General features: G+C 40.8%; 2 protein-coding genes across 2 annotated transcripts; both read left to right on the top strand.

The window, feature by feature from the left end:
* Positions 1-1,107: 1,107 nt before the first annotated feature.
* On the top strand, positions 1,108-9,469 carry pigu (phosphatidylinositol glycan anchor biosynthesis, class U). The gene is made up of 12 exons (XM_073468349.1): positions 1,108-1,243; positions 2,906-2,970; positions 3,695-3,754; positions 4,049-4,111; positions 4,489-4,598; positions 4,983-5,083; positions 5,237-5,334; positions 5,442-5,596; positions 5,919-6,062; positions 6,162-6,286; positions 6,923-7,065; positions 7,402-9,469. The coding sequence occupies exons 1-12, from the start codon at positions 1,114-1,116 to the stop codon at positions 7,513-7,515; spliced, it is 1,308 nt and encodes a 435-aa protein (XP_073324450.1). The 5' UTR covers positions 1,108-1,113; the 3' UTR covers positions 7,516-9,469.
* Positions 9,470-10,569: 1,100 nt separating this feature from the next.
* mcm2 (minichromosome maintenance complex component 2) lies at positions 10,570-20,539 on the top strand. Its single transcript, XM_073469219.1, has 20 exons — positions 10,570-10,649; positions 12,367-12,560; positions 12,648-12,820; positions 13,617-13,747; positions 13,848-13,986; positions 14,090-14,187; positions 14,526-14,647; positions 15,318-15,525; positions 15,658-15,792; positions 15,934-16,125; positions 16,442-16,535; positions 16,630-16,708; positions 17,014-17,185; positions 17,296-17,422; positions 18,076-18,188; positions 18,393-18,557; positions 18,667-18,741; positions 18,892-19,074; positions 19,189-19,344; positions 19,613-20,539. Exons 1-20 carry the CDS (start codon positions 10,644-10,646, stop codon positions 19,721-19,723), a joined length of 2,673 nt encoding a protein of 890 aa, XP_073325320.1. The 5' UTR covers positions 10,570-10,643; the 3' UTR covers positions 19,724-20,539.
* Positions 20,540-21,622: the final 1,083 nt, after the last annotated feature.

The raw sequence follows: 21,622 nt of genomic DNA, 5'->3' as shown, positions 1-21,622 counted from the left end.
AGTCTTGAGCACGACGTCAGCTTCACGTCAACGAGAGCGGCTTCCGGTCCGAGCCTTTCGATGTAAAAGCATAAATGAAAGTAGAAAAAAAAAAGTAAAGTAATTTAAAAAACACTCACTTTTAAAGCAAAAATACTAACAGCACGAACCAAATGAATGTAAAACACAAACAAAAAATGATTCGATTCAATATTTGATTATAGATCGTTAGAAGCTGTTAATTCAACGTAGAAAACTTATAAAATAAAATAGTAACGCAGCGACAACAGTAGCAAGAATTACAATATTGAGCACAAATGTTTTTTCATGACATTATAAAATACAAATATATCTTAATCTTAAACATTTTCTGAGGCTTTCAACCACATCTCAAGTGGACGGGGGTCAAACAAAAATAATGTTATATTATCATTATTAGAAGTAGTTGTACAATAATAGCATTAATGGTGTTGAATTATACTTTTTATGTGAGTCCAGCTAGGTTCCATTACGGCGCTGACATTTATTTTTCTTAACATATTTGTCACAATGAATAAAGTTTTTTTTTTAAAGTCAGAGAGGTAAACGTGTCAATTGACAAAAAAAACTAAATCAAATTTTTTTACTCTGACTGAATTTTGTGTAAATAAAATAAAAGCATCCTCAGCGGAAAACAGGTGGTGCACTTGTGTCTAACTTTACAGAGCTACATCCATTGTGTTTTGATCCAACACATAAAGAGTCCCGGAGTGAAAATATGCTCAGGATTTTATGGTTCCGCTTTGTAAAAACGTATTCCCAGCAGTGATTAATGTACCGTTTCTGTCTAGTGACTGTACGAGAATGTTTCAAAATGTAAAACGAGTCATCTACTAGCAACAGAGAGTTAAAATGCATAATTAGTGTAATAAGCAATTCAAAGATAAGAAAACAATCTTTGATATCACTTTACAAACGTTATTGTAGCCATTAAAAATATATATAAATAATTAGATAATGTTAACAATAACAATACATTTTTTTAATTATTATTATTTTATGTGTGTGTGTTCTGGGTTTCTCGGTTTCCTTTGTCACAAAAGACTTCACTTCCCATCGTGCACCTCGCGGGGCGGAGAGGGCTTCCTTGTCAAGATGGCGGCTCCCTTGACACTACTTTTGATTTTAGCCGTTACGATCCGCGCAGCTCTCTACAGATCCAGTTTAGCGGACTTAATCGCAGAGCGGGTGGAGGTCGTATCTCCGCTGACCGCCTGGAAAAGAGGTAAGCGGGGGTTCAGCGGCTTTTTCGGGGGCCAATTTTGTCGCTCAATCGCCGCGCAGGTTGCCTCCTCACCCCGGCGCTGGTGCCCGGTAATTGAGTCAAGTGGAGGGGGGGTAACGTCGAACCGGGTTAGCTACACAAACTTAGCGCTGGACTTCACATTTATGAAGCTAGCTAGCGTTTTATGTAGCGAGATATAGCAGCTTTGTTGAGATTTACATGATCTTTGACTCGTATGTCTGTGTTGTTCCTAATGGAGGATCCTGATTGTGTTTAGCTTCCGTGGTTCAGAGATGCTGGAGCAGCAGCCTCAGGCTCAGCTCAGCTTTAAAGTACCGAGTAGCTGCATGTTGAGAGGCTTTATACTTTACTCTCTATTACTACAGTTGTAATGAAACTACTCTGCATTTTACTGTGCTGTGGGCTTGTGTAAAGGCTGCCAGTAGTAACCAGTCTTTAAGAAAAGATCATATATTCAACCATTTTCATTTTTATTTATCAAGTCAGCTGCTGAATACAGTATCTCTCTACTTCTGGGTATAAGGGAGTCTTTTCTGCCATGCTGTGTATTTTTCTTCTGTATCCTCCACATGTTCAACAAACAGGAATATTACTGTTGAGAGAAAAAAACACAGAACACATTGAGGTGGAAATGCATTAAAAATAATACAAAGACTGAAATCAAAATTGAGCCCCATTGATTGTCTTCCTGGGGTCCACAGACAGCATTAATAAAGAATATAGCAGTTTCAATCCCAGCGTATCAATAGATCAGATCAAAATAGGAAATCAATTGAAATAGTTTTGCATGTAAAAGTTTCAGAAATTTAAAAATAAAGCGACGATAAAACTTAAACTCACACACTGAAATGATTTTAAAAGTCTCTAACAGCAATAACTTGAACAAAAATCAGGTGCTTTGAGTTACTCTCGAGGTGTCACAGAGATGCAATGACACGAACTTAGTCGGTGGATCCCGTCTATGAAGACATTATAACGAACAGCAGCAAATCTGCAAAACAATTTTTAGCACAACACTGAAAAAAGCTTTGTTTTCAGTACTTCCATGCTCACATTCTCAATGTTTGAAGGGAAGATATTGTTTAATTTATATATGGAACAATGAAATGTGGAGCCTCTTTTCAGCTCTGGTGCCACACCTTGAAGTGAAGGTGTGGCTGTTTGTAGAGCCATGAAAGGCCTCAACATTTTTGTGTAAAGGATTGTATAAAAGGAAAGAACGTCTCGCACAAACAATATATGAGAAAGACAGTGTGTGAATGAGGGTTGCTGTTTTTGCAGATATCACAGTTGCGATTACGATTCACGATTAGTGGTAATGATCATGTTTTCTTCAAAATATGCATTGTCTTTTTTTTTTTTTTTTTTTTCAACTTTCTCCAAAAATGATAGCTTCTGTGATTTGGATATTACGCTTGAACGCTTGAATATTTTGATTGGCTGCCCAGTCCTAGTGTGAGTTACATGGAAACACCACAGCCCTTCATGAATTGTTCATTAGGCAGTTGGAACAGGAAGTTGCGTTGTAGAAAGGCTCTGCAGCTGATTACATTAAGTGAGGTGAAACACTATGACACAACAGCCCAGCGCTGAATAACTGCCTTTTGGTGACAAGATGTTTGTTTGATTGTTTGTTTGCAGTTGTTGAAGGTTTGGCTCTGCTCGACTTGGGAGTCTCGCCGTACTCCGGAGATGTTTTCCACGAGGTGAGAGATGCACAAAGACACGCACTCATGACACGTTTGACCGAGGGTCGACATGTCTTTGACCGATTTCCACTGTGGGAAGAAAATCAACTCTCTCTTTTCTTGTGTCTGTTGATTTCTTGTCTAAAATCTCTCCAAACTCTCTCCTCACTGTCAAAACACCACAGTTCACATGAAACAAAAAGGGATTTAATAAAAAAACATCGATAACCTTCAGTGATTAGCTTAATAACGAACTCACTCCACCAATTTTACACATTGAAGTGTGTTTACTGGTGTTGGGAGCTTTACTTCATACATTAGAAAAGGAGTATAAAGCCTTTTGTGGCTCCAGAGGAAGCTGCATGTAATCTGATAAATTGCCTCAAGCAAAGACACTCGGTGGCTAAATTGCATTGTGGGTAATGTAGGCATCAAGGTTTAAAAAGAAAGAAGAATGTGTGGGATTAAAAAAAAGTGATATCTCTGGTTCTGCTGTATCCATTTTGATCATTTGTCTTTAAATTGTCCATAATGAGTCCAACAGTGGTTTCACCTGTCAGCCTTGTCGATGGAGGTTGCATTAAAAGCATTAACAGCATTAAAAGCAGGCGGCAGACATGCCTTTTGTTTTTCTGTCATTGTTCGCTGCTTTAAAACTCAGAGGAAGTGACATCACATCAGAGGTATTTCAATAAATGTGTTTGATGCTCTGATCCCTAATGTCTGTTTCTTTTCTCTTCAGACTCCTCTCATCATTTACCTCTTTCACTTTTTGGTGGACTATGCAGAGATAACATTTATGGTGAGTGAGAAAACGAGAAACATCTTTTTCTCCTTGGGGCAATTTTAAGCATTTGCGTTAAAAAAAAAAAGGATGAGATGCTAATGCGTTGGATTTTTCTCTTTCGGGAGGATTTTCTGTAACATGAGCCATGATGGGAAAGCTCAGCAGTCAGCAGCACTTTAATTTCAACTGCTTTAACTGTGATAAGACATTTCTGCCTCTAGTGACTTAAAAAGAAAGTACACAAGTATTTTTTTTATTTTGTTATATTTCAGGCTCAGCTGTTTTTTCTCTCTCTGTTTGTGTCTGTAGTTAGCAGATGTGATCACTGCTGTGGCTCTCTACATGGCAGTGAAGGATTACAACAAACAAGTGGTAAGAAAACAGTAAAGTGTCTTTTAAATATACAGAGAAAACAAATAAACATATTTGGATATTAAAGGGAAATTGTAGTTCTTTTAAACCTAGTATGCTTGGTTCAAAACTACCAGAATTTTTTGCTTTATGTAAAGCCAGACAAAAACTGATTTATTGCCTTAGTGGAATCACATCATGGTTAACACATTAAAGTCTTAACATGATATGGAAAATGTCCGTTCTGTGTCGTAAACAAGAAATATGTTACAACTATAATCTTCTTTCACGGCTACATGGCTTCAAAAAATGTTCAAGTTTTTGCAGATTAGATGTGAAATTATTATTAAGTGCAACAAACAGTGTGTTGTAGTGACGTATGTGTTGTGCTCATTCAGTTCAGAAAGCAGAAATATGCCCTGGAGGCAGACCGCTACCCCCTCGACTGTCTGGAGCTCATCAGGAGCCCCAACGAAATGTACTACATCCCTCTGAAAGTAGCCATGTTGTAAGTACCACACACACCTTCTAGCATGTTTCCACGTAGCAAAACACACAATTATGTCAGATGTCAGCTGTCAGATCAGGTGATCACGGTGCCTTAAATCCTTGCTGTGACTTGGTGAGAGACATGTCAGACTGCTTTGTTAGCATTTTCACTGTGAGCATGTTAGCATGATGACGTCAGCCTTGAACCGAAAGCCCGACCACTAGTATGACTGTAGACTCTTTTTGTAAAGGCTCAAAAACTGATTAGTGGTGGTGACTGCCACCCAAAGGGTCATGAAAGAAAAGTTGCTTATTGTAAAATCATCCACATTCTCAGTGCTCAGTAGTATCAGAGAATTATTCATTCAGTACAACAGTCACATTATTTCTTCCTCTCTCACAGTTATCTGTTGAACCCGTTCACCATCCTGTCCTGCGTCGCCAAGTCAACATGCGGTCTGAACAACGCCGTCATCGCCCTCTTCATCCTCTCTACCATAAAGGGTAACATTGATTTTCAATGAAACATCACATGATTTTTCTAAAGGCTTTCCATGTTTTTGAACAGCTCAGCTCTCCTCTAGAGCAACTTAAAATAAATGCAACAATAAAGACGTGGTGATCATTAATTTGAGTAATTCTATGTTTTTGTTGCAGGAAATGTCTTACTGAGTGCTATATTTCTGTCCTTGGCCACGTATCAGTCCATCTATCCTCTGACTCTGTGTGCTCCCGCGTTGCTGTATCTAATGCAGGTATGTTTATGATTTTCTCTCTGCCTTTCTTTAAATATTTCACTATAACTTCCTGGATTTACGCCTTTGTTTGATGCTATTCCATGTTTCCGATTCTCCTCTCCCAGCGTCAGTACATCCCGGTGAACTTCAGACGGGTCAGCTTCTGGTGGTTCATCGCGCAGTACGCCTTCATGTACCTGGGAAGCCTGTTTGTCATCATCGGTCTCTCCTTTTTCCTGCTCGGCTCCTGGGACTACCTGCCGTCTGTCTACGGCTTCATGTGAGTGCGGAAGGAAAAGCTTGAGCAGAGTTTTTATGTTTGCTGTGTGGAGATATCGTATGTTTGAGGGAATTTGGAAAGTGCACCATTACATAGTTTGTCCACCAGAGAGCAGTGACAGGTTCATCTTTTACTGTTTAATGCCCCTCTTGGTACATATCATGGCCACAGTTCTTTCATGATAAAATTCATGTAATGTGTGTATGTTTAGAAACTGGATATTGTCTGATTAGATTTAATCAGATGTATTAATTTGCTCAGTTATTTATAAGGCAGTCCAGCTGTAGTCCGACTGTGACCCTGTGTTTTCTCCTCCCTCCAGCCTCTCAGTGCCAGACCTGACCCCGAACATCGGCCTCTTCTGGTATTTCTTTGCCGAGATGTTTGAACACTTCCGTCTGTTCTTCCTCTGCGTCTTCCAGATCAACATCTTCTTCTACACCATCCCTCTGTCCATCAAACTCAAGTATGTCTGCTTTACTCACAAGCCATCTGTCCGTCCTTCCAAGTTGTTGCAACTAAGAGGCTCAATTCACTTAAAAATATACATCCGTGTGTGTTACAGGGAGCATCCAGTGTTTCTGATCTTCATGCAGTTAGCTGTGATCTCCATCTTTAAGTCTTACCCCACTGTGGGAGACATCGCTCTCTACCTGGCCTTCCTTCCTGTCTGGAGTCACCTGCACAGATGTGAGTGTATAAAACATGAGATGTTGTAAATGAAAGGTCCCATATTCTGCCAAATTTGGGGTTCCTACTTTTATTTTGGGTTGTGTATTCGGAAATGTTTACACGCTTTAATGTCCAAAAAACACACTGTCCATTGCTGCAGCAGTCTGAGGGTATTCACACAGTTAATTTTCTGCTCTCTCCTCATTAAGGAGAGCAGCTTTGCAATACTAGCAATCTGCATTGGAAAAAACGATATTGAATAGAAGAAAGAAATGAGATCTGCTTCATTTTTATGCAACACAATCCAGTGGGGTCGACAGTAACACTGAAATTCAGTCATTAGTTATAGATGAATGGAAATTATGACCTGCTGGTGGCTGTAGATGAAACAACAAGGTATCAATGAAGACATTAAAATTCATCCTCATGGAAACATGACTGTGTACACCAAATTTCACATCAACCTATCCAACAGTTGTTGAGATATTTCACTGTGGGCTGAAGAATTTGATCAATAGACCGACAGTGAAACCCCGTAAAACAATGATTTATTATGATCTGTCACATTATCTTGTAATCCAATAAAACAAATGATCAACAAAGCACTAATAAATATGAAACAATCTCTGACCTGGTTTGTGTTTTTCTGTTCAGTCTTGAGGAACATCTTCCTGGTGTCCTGCGTCCTGCTGGCCTGCTCCGCTCTGTTTCCTGTTCTCTGGCACCTCTGGATCTACGCCGGCAGCGCCAACTCCAACTTCTACTACGCCATAACACTGCTGTTCAACGTGGCACAGGTGGGATGGTCTGGACAGGAGCAGGGACACGTTATGACATGAAAAACACAGGTGTAAATAGTACAGTGAATGAGACAAAAGTCGATTTAGCGGCTTCGGTTTCAAGCTTCTTGTAACTTTCATGCTGCCTCACTGTCACGTCTTACTGGGACACTTTGAGACCTTGTTTTTGTTATTTGTACCACCTGTGTTTTTCCGACTATAACAAGACAAAATGTCTGCTGTGATTTAGTATTTGGAGACAGCTCAGTCAATAATAGTAAGTATTATCAAGTTACTTTTCCTTGATCACACAGTAAAGAACTCATCAGTATCTTCATCTTTCTCTCCCGTCAGATTCTCCTGGTGTCTGATTATTTCTACGCTTTCCTGAGGAGGGAACACCACCTCAGCTACGGACTGTATCTGAAGCGGAAAGATGGCTCCGAGGCGACTCTAGTTCTGAAATAAAACACTCGTACAGACACTACCTGGCTGGCAGCCTCTACCAGGACGAGATAAACTGCTCGAGGTCTCACTTATCCTCACAGGGAACAAACACAAACTAAGGAGGATGAGATGAGGGGTCCTCAGACAGAACACACATGCAGGAAGTGTGTCAACGTCATATGCCAACTGCTGGTCATAACATGCTACATGACAGACACATGCAGAGATGGGATGTAGAAATCTGGCTCCTGCCGTGTGAAACAAACGGACAACGACTAAACATCTCTCTGCTTTTCACTCCTTCATCTGGAGGGCTCTTATTTTGAAACCTCAAATGAGCAGGAACCTGCGCCTGTGAGTGGATTTTATTTTGAAGTCTTCTTCCTCCTGAGAGGCACTCTAGAAGAATTTTATTTTGACACTCTGCAGCTCCGTCCTGGACAGCTTTTGTTCTGAAGAACAAATTCTTTCTTTTCTTTCTTTCTTTCTTTCTTTCCTTCTTTCCTTTCCTTTCCTTTCCTTTCCTTTCCTTTTTCTTGAGGGAAGTGCCACTCTGGGGGGAGTTGTATCTTGAAGCCTTGTTCCTCTTTAAACTCCAAACAGATTATACAAATGTGGAAAACTCCCACTGGTTTGATAATTCCTGATATTGTGCTCTCCCATACATATTCTTCTTCTGTTGATGTTTCATGTTTACCTGATTACTTTTGTGTTAAGCCTGGTATGTGTTGTTGCAGGAAACGGAAGAGAAAAACTACTTTTAAGGGTTCGTCTATAAGTCTAAAACATTTATCTCTGTGTTTCTCACCACTGCCTTTCACCTAATTTTTTACACCATCTGCTCTTTAATGAACAAATTTCACAGCATCAGTGTTGCATCTCATCTCAAGTGAAAGTGAATACTAACCTCCTCATGGTACGTAAAACTTAACTCTTAACTGGATGTGCTCGAGCTCCAGCTGCCTGAAAACAGATGTTTGTCTGAAGTAAGTCTGGTTACTGATCACTAAACTCCTCACAAAGACACCAGTGAATGTGTTTTAACAACTGAAGTGCTTAAATCCAGGATCTGTGGGGAGCAGAAACCTTCATTGTCCTTTGGGTTTTCTGCATCTTGAAATTACAGCTTCATTAATTGTTGATCTGGGGTTTTCTCAAAGGACACAATTCCAGCTAGAAATCAAAGTTTGGGCTCATAATGTGCCACCAAATGAATCATTAAAGGCTAAAGTTTCATATTTTGCTCGATCTCTGCATGCTTAATTAAAGTTAATATAATAAAGTTATTGTTAAAATTAGATTCAACATTAAAAATGAATCTTTCCCTGACTGTACACGTAGCTGTCATGAATTGAGTTCAGGACGCGAGGATGTTTTGTTAAAAATTTAAGTCACACCATTAAAAAAAAAAAAGCCTTAAACAGCCTCAGAAGTGTCGGGACGCTGATAGAAAGATTGATCTTTTACTCTATGTTATAATATGAAGTCCACAAATGAATGTTTTTGTTATTTACTTGGTTTCTCATGGCCTTGCTGGGAAAATAACGATAAAAGCAACAACCAGTTCCTCCAAAATAAGACAAAAACATTAATATTTAAACTGGTTTTCAAGTGGTAAAGGAAAGGAAAACAAGCCTGCTTACTGTCCGATCAGTTGCTCTCTTAAATGTGACCCATGTCTCTTTAAATCCTCTCATCTCTTCGAGCAGGTCAACAAGTCGCCATTTTGATACCAATGAGTGAAAAGTAATTGTGATATTTATTTATTTGCTGCACTAAAAAACTTTGCAAACCCATTTAATTTTTTTTTTCTTTGTGTTTCTCTGTCAGAAAAGGAGGAGCCGCTGTTATTCTGCTACTGTATAAATGAATGTTTTGTTTCTGTTCGGGGGTTTGAAAGGTGTGATGTTATATTTGATGAATGAGTAAACATTACCATGAATAATGATTATTAAAGTTTGAGTTGTTGGTTTCACCTGTGTGGCTTTAACGATCATTACTGAGAAGGTGCATCATCACTTTCACTTTATTTTTATTTAGCTGTTGTTTTCCTTGGATGTAATGATGAGGTTATGCCCAAACATAAATAGTTTGTATGACCAAACATGTCGGAGGTTCAGTGTTTACAACGAACAGCAGAGGAGAGAAAATTAAACATAAAACGTTCATAAATTACGTTCCAATGCAATAAAGAAGCTACAGTCAATGCTTTTTAAGATTTTTCAGGAGCTGCAGAGACCCTGTGGGGTAGAGTGTGAGTAGATTTATCAAGACATCCCGTTATTTACAAGTAAAATGGGATGTTTTTTAATGTCAACTACTATTTCTTGATAATTTCACAATCAATACTGTCTTGATAATATTAAAGGAACAGTGCACAAAACATTTCGGGACTTGGATTACACTGGAAGAGCTGCATGGAGCCATTTTATGTTTGTTTTTTTCCGTTGTTCTTTGTTTGTTTTTTTCTTTTTTAAGTCCCCAACTACTTCAGTTATTAAAGATGTGAAGCTCCAGAAATGACTTTGGTGAGTAGATAATGAGTGAATTTTAATTTTGGGGGTGAACTGTCCCTTTAAAAGCATTGAGCCGTGCAGTCAGATATGCAAATATGGACTATTTATCGTCTATGTATCATTATTATTAAGTTTAATATGGATACAAAGCCTGTATGTTGTTCTTAAAATATTATTATATCGATTCATTTTTAAAAACAAAGAAAACCAGGAGAAATTAATCATATTGGGACGTGTCCTACAGTAAAGTGAGGTTGTTAAGGAGGCAATGTTCGTAATTGAACGCGGCCAAAATATTCCCGGGAAAATTTTACGTCATTAACTCCGCCCCCGCTGCGAAGCTCAGAGAAGGGTGCGTTAGTTTTGCTCAGCGGCTCGCACCGCCTTCCCTCCTCCCGTTGATCTACAGTCACCGCCCACGGCCTCACTGACGGTGTGCGTCAAACCAAACGCACAGTACTCTAAGACCCCGCCCCTTTAACCGAAAGCGACCAATAAGGAGGCCGGTGGCTTTGAATATTCATTATTTTTCGCGGGCTTTGGGGATCACGTGGTCGTTTCGCGCGAAAAGTGACTCCCGGCAGGAAGGAGAAGAAGTTTCTTTACAAGAGGCAGAAAGAGACACACGGAACAATGGCGGTGAGTGAAAACCATTAAAAACACACGAAATAATGTCTGTGTCGGGTTTTAAACATCTGCTGAAGGAGGAAGAAAGTTAAAACACGCTGTTTGACGTGTGTTGCTCGAGTTTGCTGCTGTTTTTAACTTTGACATGTGCACTTTTGTGTCGATCACAACAATCACAGAGGATTGACGGTCGAGCTTTGATCATAAACCTTAATTATAAAATGCTTTTCAAGTCAAATTTGCGCATAATCGAGAGTGTATGTTACAGTAAATCGCTGATGACACGAACAGTAATCTGTCATTAATGTGAAGCTCGTCCTCTTGCTGTGAACACCAGACCTGCCATGTGGCTGATGGGCTTTTTGTTACCTGCTAGCTGAAGATAAAGTGTCACTTGAGGTCTCCTACATGATTTTTAAGCAACTTCATTTTCACCACATGGCATCCAGCTGCCACTAAAGTCTTTGTTTCTTATCTTTGTTTCTTATCACCATGTTAATAACATTTAAACCAGTCAGAAGACAGAAGAAAAGTTTGTTTTTGTTGTTGAGACTTACTGGATGATGTGAATCCAACAATGACAGAAATACTTAGACTCCAGTATAAGATGCTCATGTATCAGATTATATGTTATGTGTCATTGGAGAGAAACCCATCAGTACAAAACAGTTTATAGAAAGTAAATCTGAGAGTTTTTGAAGGTATCTGGTAACTTTAAATCCATGCATGACATTTGTAAAAGCAATAATCCAGTTCAGTCTTTGTCACTTGATGAGAAAATGTCAAAAACATTCGCCAAAGCGCGCTTATATATCTGTAAAAAGAGCTAATGAAGGGAAATATCGCAAATTATAAAAGAAATATCCTTTACCACACAGAGTAACACACACTAATTGTTAAAACAGTGACTGAAAATAAATTAATAACAGATAAATGAGCTAATAATAAGTTAAAATCTGTCAGTGAGATTATGAAAGTGAGTTTAATTGCACATGCCAAGAGTCAGTTTGTAATAATTAGTTTCTCCTGGCCTCCCTAATGAGAAAATAATGAAAACAGTGATTTAAAGAGCAACACATTTTCCAACAAAAGACCCACGTAAAGACTTTCAACATCAGCAGCCGAATATGAGGAAAAACACTAAAGATCAGCAATATGGCCTTTAAATAATATTGATGTTTTTAGGCTGACAAATGTCTCTTTTCTAAATCACTTCTTAAATGCTCGGACTGGGCTACAGATTCATCACAATATGTCTGACCGAACACCTCATCGTTCATATTGTGACAACATTGTAGGGATGATTATTGGTTCTTTCACAAAATATTAACGCAGAGGTTTTTTTTATCAATAATCATCAGCAATGTGGATATAATGAGTATAAGTGTCTAAATGCACGTATTAAAACAAGTAGAACAGTCTGGTAAGTTTAGAAAATGACATAATTTTACTGTAAAGGCAACATTAAGGTCAAATCATGACACAACTATACCCGCAGCGATATATCAATAAAGCCCTCATGCCACAGTATAAAAATACAGTGACAAGCGAAAGTCCTGCATTCAAAATCTCTGTGAAAATACAGAAATTTAATTACTTATAGTGTCAGAAACATGAGTCCTCCATCATCTAGAATGGTCCATTTCAAAGTGTTATTAAATATATCTGATCCTTATTACCTTAAGAGCAGTTGGAGTAATTTGTCGATTTTATTTTGTGTCGTGGGCAGGATTCCTCTGAGTCGTACCACATGGCCACCAGCCCCAGCCGAGCCTCCAGGAGGGGAGACCTGACCTCCAGCCCTGGACGAGACCTGCCTCCCTTCGAGGATGAGTCGGAGGGGCTGCTGGGGGACTCGCAGCTGCCCGGAGAGGAGGAGGAAGAGGCCGACGGAGAGGACCTGATCGGGGACGGGATGGAGAGGTGAGGAGGAGGACGGATTTGTTACAGATTTCCTTGTGTGTTGGAAGGTTTTGGGGCTTGACTTTGTTTCTCCTCTCCTCTGCTCAGGGATTACCGAATCATCCCTGCGCTGGATCAGTACGAGGCCGAGGGTTTGGACCTGGATGACGAGGATCTGTCGGAGCTGTCGCCTGGAGCCAGGGCCGCCGCCGAGGAGGCCATGAGGAGGAGGGACAGGGAGCAGGGCATCAGTGGACGGCTGAGGAGAGGACTGCTCTACGGTGAGGAGAGAACGATAGCTAGGGCTGCAACTAGATTAGTTTTTGAGGGTTAGAAACAGACTTTCTACTTGCAGAACTTGCCTGAGAATTATCACATTTCTACTTTTTCTTAAAGTAATCCACTGATAATTTTCTGTACATCAATAGTTACACTGCAAACAGGAACTGCTAATGGTTAATTCGGCAAACTTTTAATAGTGCTGCTTTGCCAAAATATAAAACAAATAAAAGACAGGGCTTAAGTTGTAGCCTACTGCTAACTCACTGACTCCATGACAACAATATACTTCCTGTTTACGTCCCCAAACTGTAGTTCATAAAACTTGGAGCATGATAGTAAGAAATCAATCCAAGATCCATTATGAACTTTTTTCATGTTGCACTTTTGATGTTTTTGTCGACATCACCGCGTGACGGTGTCAGACTTTGAAAAGTCTCGGCAGAAGGCCGTCTAAAATATTACCAATAAGTACTTTTATCTTCTTTTTTGAAGGTGAAGGAACACAAAACACAAACGTTACTATAACAGAAAAAAACATTACATGAATCAGAGAACAGGCCACGATGAGGATCGATATGCTGTCAAAATTCATGATTGGGTGTGAGGCATGTGTAGTTTTTCAGGAGAGGATACGGATATTTTTTTGTCTGCTTGTGTTTTACTTTTACAGAAAGCAGTTTCCGTACAAATAATAAATATAACAAACTTTAATCGATTAAGAAGCAGACAGACGTTAGGCAGAGGTGTGTTGAAGAGGAATGAGGGAATAACTTATTTATTTTTTCTGTTATCCAGACAGCGAAGATGAGGACGACGAGCGCCCGGCGGCTCGGCGGAGGCGATTGGCTGAGCGGGCAGCGGAGGGCGTTGCAGACGGAGAGGAAGAAGAAATGATCGAGAGCATTGAGAACTTGGAGGACATGAAGGTAGTTACACTGCTGCTACAGTAATAACAGTACAGATGTGGTGATGTACAGTAGTTTTCCAGCTGTGGTCGAGGGTCTGACGGTGTTTCCCCGTCTGCAGGGTCACACTGTGAGGGAGTGGGTGTCCATGGTGGCTCCCAGGCTGGAGATCTACAACCGCTTCAAGAACTTCCTGCGGACACACGTCGACGAGAACGGCCACAACGTGTTCAAGGAGAAGATCAGCGACATGTGCAAAGGTAGCCTCGCCTTCCAACTTGTGTTTTATGAAATATCGAAGCCTTTCTTAAATTGATTTCTGGTTTTAAATGAAAACACTTCCATGCTCTCCTGTCACTCCAGAGAATAAGGAGAGTCTGGTTGTAAACTATGAGGACCTCGCGGCCAGAGAGCATGTTCTGGCTTACTTCCTGCCAGAGGCTCCGACTGAGATGTTGAAGGTGAGTGTCGTTCTGTTGTTCAGTCGTAAGAAACATCCTGTGAGACTTTGTCTGTATTTATGTATTTAAACAAACTGCACCAATAAAGAAGAGACTCTGGTGTGGCCTGAACAAAAAGACAGGAGGGATGGAAGGGTCTCAGTTCACTTCCATTAAAGAGAAGTCCTGTTAGCTCGCCTTTGTTCGTTTGTAAACACTCAGTGTGAGGATGACACAGAGCAGAATTAAAGAACAGCAACAGATCATTATCCTGAAATAGTTAAACCTGACAGGTGTCTAAGTGAACTAAATGAACACTGTCCACTCAACAAACCCACCTTCTGTCTGTTTCCTGTCAGGTTTTTGATGAAGCAGCTAAAGAAGTGGTTCTGGCCATGTACCCCAAGTACGACCGCATCGCTCACGAGATCCACGTTCGTATCTGTAACCTGCCGCTGGTCGAGGAGATCCGTTCACTCAGGTAATATTTTACTTTTGCCACTTGGATACTTTATATATTCTTTATATACAGACGTGATTCTCAATTTTCTGTCATGTGAAGGACCCCTTCACTGACACAAAATGGACCATGGAGCGCCATCTGATAAGAATTGTGCTTTTAGATGTTTTATTACAGAAAGTCTATGAAACTCATGACTAAAATAGTAGTAATATATTCTGTTTTCACACCTAATTGTTTTGGGTGTTTGAGTACCAAAGAGTTGTTTAATTCCAGACTTAATCAGGAGTATAATTAATTATTGTAACGCCGACGTGATATGACTGCAGCTTAAGCTTTCTCTGTTTTTCCTTCTCTGAATTAAGGATCGAAGGATTGATGGTGTTTGTATTTTCCACGGATTGTAAAGCCCTCTGAGGCAAATGTGTAATTTATGGGTTATATAAATAAAATTGACTTCCTGCAGACTGTATCAACAAACACTGCATGAATCATTTTCTCCTGAGAGCAGCGCAGACATCTGGATCAATGTGAGCAGATGGAACGTTTAAATAATGCATCTTCTGTGAAGTCCAAGGTCCACAAACAGTCTACTGGCAAAAGCAGAAAAAAACACCAAAGATGGAATTTGCTGCATAAACTAAAAATGCTTTTACACTTCACAACTTCCTTCTTCTTCTCTCCTCTTCAGGCAGCTCCACCTGAACCAGCTGATCCGGACCAGCGGTGTGGTGAGCAGCTGCACCGGCGTCCTGCCTCAGCTCGGCATGGTCAAGTACAACTGTAATAAGTGTAACTTCGTGCTGGGACCCTTCTTCCAGTCCCAGAACCAGGAGGTGAAGCCCGGCTCCTGTCCAGAGTGTCAGTCCCTGGGCCCCTTCGAGATCAACATGGAGGAGGTGACCTTAGTCAATGTTTAACATTGTCTTTTAGAGAAGCTGCTTTGCAAACAACAGGTTGATTAGTTCCGTTCTTTTTCGACCAGTGGCCCGTCTCTTTGTCTCAATTAACCAATCACCTCCCTCCTGCAGACTGTGTACCAAAACTACCAGAGAATCACCATCCAGGAGAGTCCCGGTAAGGTCGCCGCCGGTCGCCTCCCGCGCTCCAAAGACGCCATCCTGCTGGCCGACTTGGTGGACCACTGCAAGCCTGGAGATGAGATTGTGAGTTAAAAACATAAATACAACACATTAGTCGTTGAAAACATGAACAAAACATTTATTTCAATTACATTTGCAACAGAAAGTAAAGATAAAATGATAAAGAAGGCAAAATTTAGACATGATGGTTTTTTCCCTCCTCAGGAACTGACAGGCATCTACCACAACAACTACGACGGCTCCCTGAACATGGCTAACGGCTTCCCAGTGTTCGCCACAGTGATCCTGGCCAACCACATCACCCGCAGAGACGAGGGCGTCGCCGTGGCCGAGCTGACGGACGAAGATGTCAAGGCCATTGTGGCCCTGTCAAAAGACGAACGCATCGGAGAGAGGGTGAGGAGGCACAACATCACATTGTTCCTGAAGTGGTCAAATTGGGAGGAAACGTTTAAACCGCAGATAATTGTTTGGCTATAAATAGTCAAATATATTGGTTAACTTCAGTCAGTACAGCTGACACGTCCTGCAGGATTTAAGATGTTTTTTTCCCCAAAATATTGAAGTTGACTTTTAAAAACAAGATTTTCGAACGATTGATGGTAATGAATCCCCACGGATACAGATGGCTTGTTGGTGTTATTTGCCTGACCAACAGTTATATAAATCACTGCACGGATGTTTGCTAACTGCCTCTCTGTCACATCTGCAGATCTTTGCCAGCATTGCGCCGTCCATCTACGGTCACGAGGACATCAAGAGAGCTCTCGCCCTGGCGCTGTTTGGAGGAGAGGCCAAAAATCCAGGTAGACTGAGAGCGCCCGAAGCAACAACACAAACAAATGTGTGTCGCCGTCCCATTCATTCTGTTACACATCAGCTCTCTGCGCTCTCTTCCAGGTGGGAAACATAAGGTGCGTGGGGACATCAACTGCCTGCTGTGTGGAGACCCGGGAACGGCCAAGTCACAGTTCCTCAAGTACGTCTCTACAGCTAGCCGTTTCCCCCTGTTTCAAGTCTTTATGCTAAGCTAAGCTAACCAGATGCTGGCTGTAGCTTTGTATTTGTAACATTTTCCAAATGTTAAATTAAATTTTAAAACTAAACTTGAAAAAAGTTATTTTATTAAAGAAAGAAATCAAAATACCAACACGATCTCATCCAGCTGAAATTAGAAAAACAAGTCATACAATAGACCCCAAGGTACTAAACACAAAAAATATGATGGTGTCGAAGCTGTTTGAATAGAAAGCCTCTGACTCCGACGTCCTGTTTTCTCTGCAGGTACGTGGAGAAGGTTGCGAGTCGTGCGGTGTTCACCACGGGTCAGGGAGCCTCTGCTGTCGGTTTGACTGCTTACGTCCAGAGACACCCAGTCAGCCGCGAGTGGACGCTGGAGGCCGGAGCTCTGGTGCTGGCCGACCGCGGAGTGTGTCTGATCGATGAGTTCGATAAGGTGAGCCAATCAACAACTGGATGGAAGAAAACACAGTCCTCTACTGTCCTACTTCTAAATAATGAATCTGCTAACAACAAACAAACTTCTAACCACACTCTGTCCTGTAGATGAACGATGCAGACAGGACGAGTATCCACGAGGCCATGGAGCAGCAGAGCATCTCCATCTCCAAAGCCGGCATTGTCACCTCGCTGCAGGCCAGATGCACCGTCATCGCTGCTTCTAACCCCATCGGTACGTAACGGAGTGCTGTTTCAAAGCTCTGACATCTCAATGTTGAGTGTGCTACTCAGAAGTTTATTTGAAAGGCTGCCACATTCACATTAAACTTCGCAAAACTGTCTTGTTTTTAAAGATAATTAATTTTGTACAAACCACATTAAGGCTGCAGATAATAATTATCATCATTTTATTGTTGTTTTCTCAATTTAATTGTTTAGTCTATTAAATGAAATAGTCAAAAAATGCCATCACAGTTTGTCAGAGCCTGAGGTGACGGCCCAAAACCCAAAAGCATTCAAGTTATGAAGACATAAACCATCGCAAATCTTCACATTTTAGAAGCACAAAATATTTGACATTTTTTGTTTGATCAACAACTGAACTGATTAATTGATCATCAAAATAATTGTAGATTAATTTTCTGTTACTGACTGCTGAATGTCAAATAATTAAATTTTTTATAATTTCCTGTAGACAAAGAAACATATTATCTCCCAATATTATGTTTCAGTCAGTGGAGTCAATCCTCTTTATATCAATCGTAGACAGTGTAAGGCTCCACTGTTCGCCCTCAGGTGTGTGTGTGTGTGTGTGTGTGTGTGTGTGTGAGAAAATATGTGTTTGCTTTTAGTGTGTGTGATCTCACCGTGCTTGTCTCCCCTCAGGTGGCAGGTACGACCCCTCCCTGACCTTTGCTGAGAACGTGGACCTGACGGAGCCCATCGTGTCCCGTTTCGACGTGCTGTGTGTCGTCCGAGACACCGTCGACCCCGTGCAGGTACACACACATATAAACACACTCACGCACACACCTTTCTTTCCCTTCTGTTTGATTGGAGTTGCAGGCAGAAGACTGACAAATCTGTTTAGTATATAACAATATTTTAGTTTTAGAAAGTGAATTTAATCTGAGCGTAATATAAAATATGAATTCACTCACTGCTCTCCGCTCTGGCTTGTGATTCGCTCTTTTTCCAACCAGGATGAGATGTTGGCGCGCTTTGTGGTCGGCTCCCACATCAAGCATCACCCTAGCAACAAGGAAGGGGGCGTGTCCTTAGAGGAGGTGGTTCTGCCCAACACGTCTGATGTGCCGCCGATTCCCCAGGATCTCGTGAGGAAGTACATCATCTACGCCAAAGAACGGGTACGAACACGCGCTCCTAGCGACCTCGCTAACCCTCGACCACTCGCTCATAGGCTTTCTTACCACGATTTTGCCATAAATATAATTTCCTTTTGTCTCGTGTCTGCAGGTTCATCCCAAGCTGAACCAGATGGACCAGGACAAGGTGGCTCGTATCTACAGTGACCTCCGTAAAGAGTCGATGGTGAGAAACCTGAACCTTTCACTGACACTTTGATAAACTAATGCCATCTGTGGTCATCATTTGTACATTAAAAGTAGTTTGCTGTAGCTTTGATGGTAATTTGGACTCGATAATGATAAATCACCCGTGTTGGTTTGGTCTCACTAACAGGCCACAGGCAGCATCCCCATCACTGTTCGTCACATCGAGTCGATGATCCGCATGGCGGAGGCTCACGCCAAGATGCACCTGAGGGACTACGTGCTGGAGGACGACGTCAACATGGCCATCAGGGTGATGCTGGAGAGCTTCATCGACACACAGAAGTTCAGCGTCATGAGGAGCATGAGGAAGGTGTGTGACGGCTGGCAGATTCTGTTTTCAAAAGGGAGAGAGGACAGAGAACAGTCCCTGATGCTTCTGGATTTGATGTTTTTTATTAAGTCTGTGTTGTTTGTTTCTGTCTAGACGTTTGCTCGTTACCTGGCCTTCCGCAGAGACAACAACGAGCTGCTGCTCTTCATTTTGAAGCAGCTGGTGGCCGAGCAGGTCGCCTACCAGAGGAACCGATACGGAGTCCAGAACGACACCATCGAGATAGCAGAGAAAGACCTGCAGGATAAGGTAACAGTGAAACAGATAATGAACATGATAAATAGCACAACCACAAATCTAAAAAGGTTGGGACGTTATGAGGGGAATAATTAAATATATTGTCTTTGTACTGTAACAACACTGTAAAGGTTACATGCAAACGTCAGTGTGTTGAACGTCTCTACTTCATAGACAGAAATTTGAGACTTGCTTGCAAAACACAGATTTTGTCCCATCTCTGCCGTCAATTGTTAAGATCTAAACAGCTCCTCCCTTCTTTCTCCTCGTCCTCCTCCAGGCAAGACAGATCAACATCCACAACCTGACGGCCTTCTACGACAGCGACCTCTTCCGCTCCAACAAGTTCAACCATGACGGGAAGAAGAAACTGATCCTGCAGCAGTTCTGAGTTCCTCCTCCTCTTCCTCTTTCTCCTCCTCAGCCCTAGAAAAGTGCTTCATGAACTCTATTTCAAGGCCCAAGCTTTTCATCATGTTGGACTCAGGGTGACGATCTGACCTGCTGCCTGGAAGGACTTTATTCAACATGTGTGAAATTGTTCCGCTAGAGGAAGCCGACAGTTTCCACCTGATAGAAGATGATTCGAGTGAGCAACACGCGGCAGTAAAGCTCCACTAACATGTTTCTGTTGGAGCTTTTAAATGTTGTTTTGAAAGAATCTTAAAGTAGCATAAAGAAAGGGGTGGATGTGCAAAATGAAATGAAGAGTTTGACTCAAAAGAGAGAGATAATGTTTGTAAAATAACCTCGATGAAAGTGAGTTAACAAATAAAATATTCAGAATGTTACAAATAAATAGCAGAATCTAACTCTTCACGTCCACCCTGCTCCTCTTCCTGCTGTTTTCTGTCTCTTCCCGGGTTTATCTCTGTATCTGCCCTCAGGTGGGGCTCATTGTAAATAAATGTACATGTTCGTGTCCGTGTTGTTGAAGAAACAAGATTTATTGTTTCACTTAAATTCGTCTGTGATTCCTGTTACCAGCTGTTAAGATGGACGACATTTTACGACTCTAGGATTTTGTATTTGAGGCTTGTCTGTGTTTCACCTCTGAAGTGAACGTAGCTGGAACTTAAAGCCTCCTGACAGATAATTAAAATACACAAAGTACTTAAAGAGGTTAAAATAAGACAATGTTTGTTGTTGGAATTCACTTGATGTTGGATTGTAGGTCTGTTTTGATATTAAACTTGTATTTGTTAAACGTGTCTCTCGTCCACTTTTCTCTACAGGGACTCTAGGATTCCTTAATTAATGAACATTGATCTAATTAAACTCTGCAGTGTTGTAGCTCTTTAATTTCTGCTCACTGTTGGCAGCCTGTGGTGTAAACATACTGACGATGCAAAGTGCAGTAGATTAAACAGCTGAATTAATTAGGAAACCTTAACGGCCAAATTTCCAACCTGGAAAAAAGTAATTTTTGGTAGATTTTACAATGTTTTAACCATTTTATTTTTAATTACCCCAAGATTAAAAAAAAAAGACTTAAGAACAATTTTGAGGAACTTGAACTTCACTTGAGTATTTCCATTTTCTGTTACTTTATACTTCCACTCCACTACATTTTGGAGGCAAATATTTTACTTTTTACTCCACTGCCTCAGAGCCAAAATAGCACACTTTAAAGTCAATTTGTATTGTCAGCACTTAAAGGAGAAAAATTATAACCTGTTTTTGATAATCAGGACATACAGTAGCCTATACATACCTGTAAATATATGTATAATTTACTTTTACCTTTTTCTAAAAAAATACTTACTTTAGATTTGTAAGATTTATTGCCAGAAAATGACTTTTGATATTTAAGTACATTTAATATTAGATATTTTTAGACTCTTTCTGAAGTACATATTTTTATGGGTGACTTTGACTTTTTAACACCACTATGCTTATTACTTTTACTCAAGTATTTGTATGTCTGAGTACTTTTGACAATACTGCAGGTAAATAAAGCTGTAAAAAAAAAAAGAAATGCAGTGGAGTAAAAAGTACCACTACTACTACTTCCCTTTAAAATTTAGCAGAGTTGAAGTAAAGTAAGAGAAAATGGGAATACTCAAGTACAAGTACCTCAAAATTGTACTTGAGTACATGTTGGCTACGTAATTTACGAGGAGTCCGTGAACGCAGCAGCAGTAAACCAGTGTTGTTGAGCTGCAGCGACATCTAGTGGCCACCGGCGGGAAAACACGCAGTACGCGGACTGAACGCAGTTTAAGGTGATTAGCCTAATGGAGAGAAAAAATACATCATTTAACTTTAAAATTTAGTGGAGTGGAAGTAG

Source organism: Pagrus major, chromosome 6, assembly GCF_040436345.1.
Source record: "Pagrus major chromosome 6, Pma_NU_1.0".
Lineage (NCBI taxonomy): Eukaryota > Metazoa > Chordata > Actinopteri > Spariformes > Sparidae > Pagrus > Pagrus major.
Note: the sequence above shows the minus strand (reverse complement) of the source record. Positions and strands in the feature narration are given on the sequence as shown.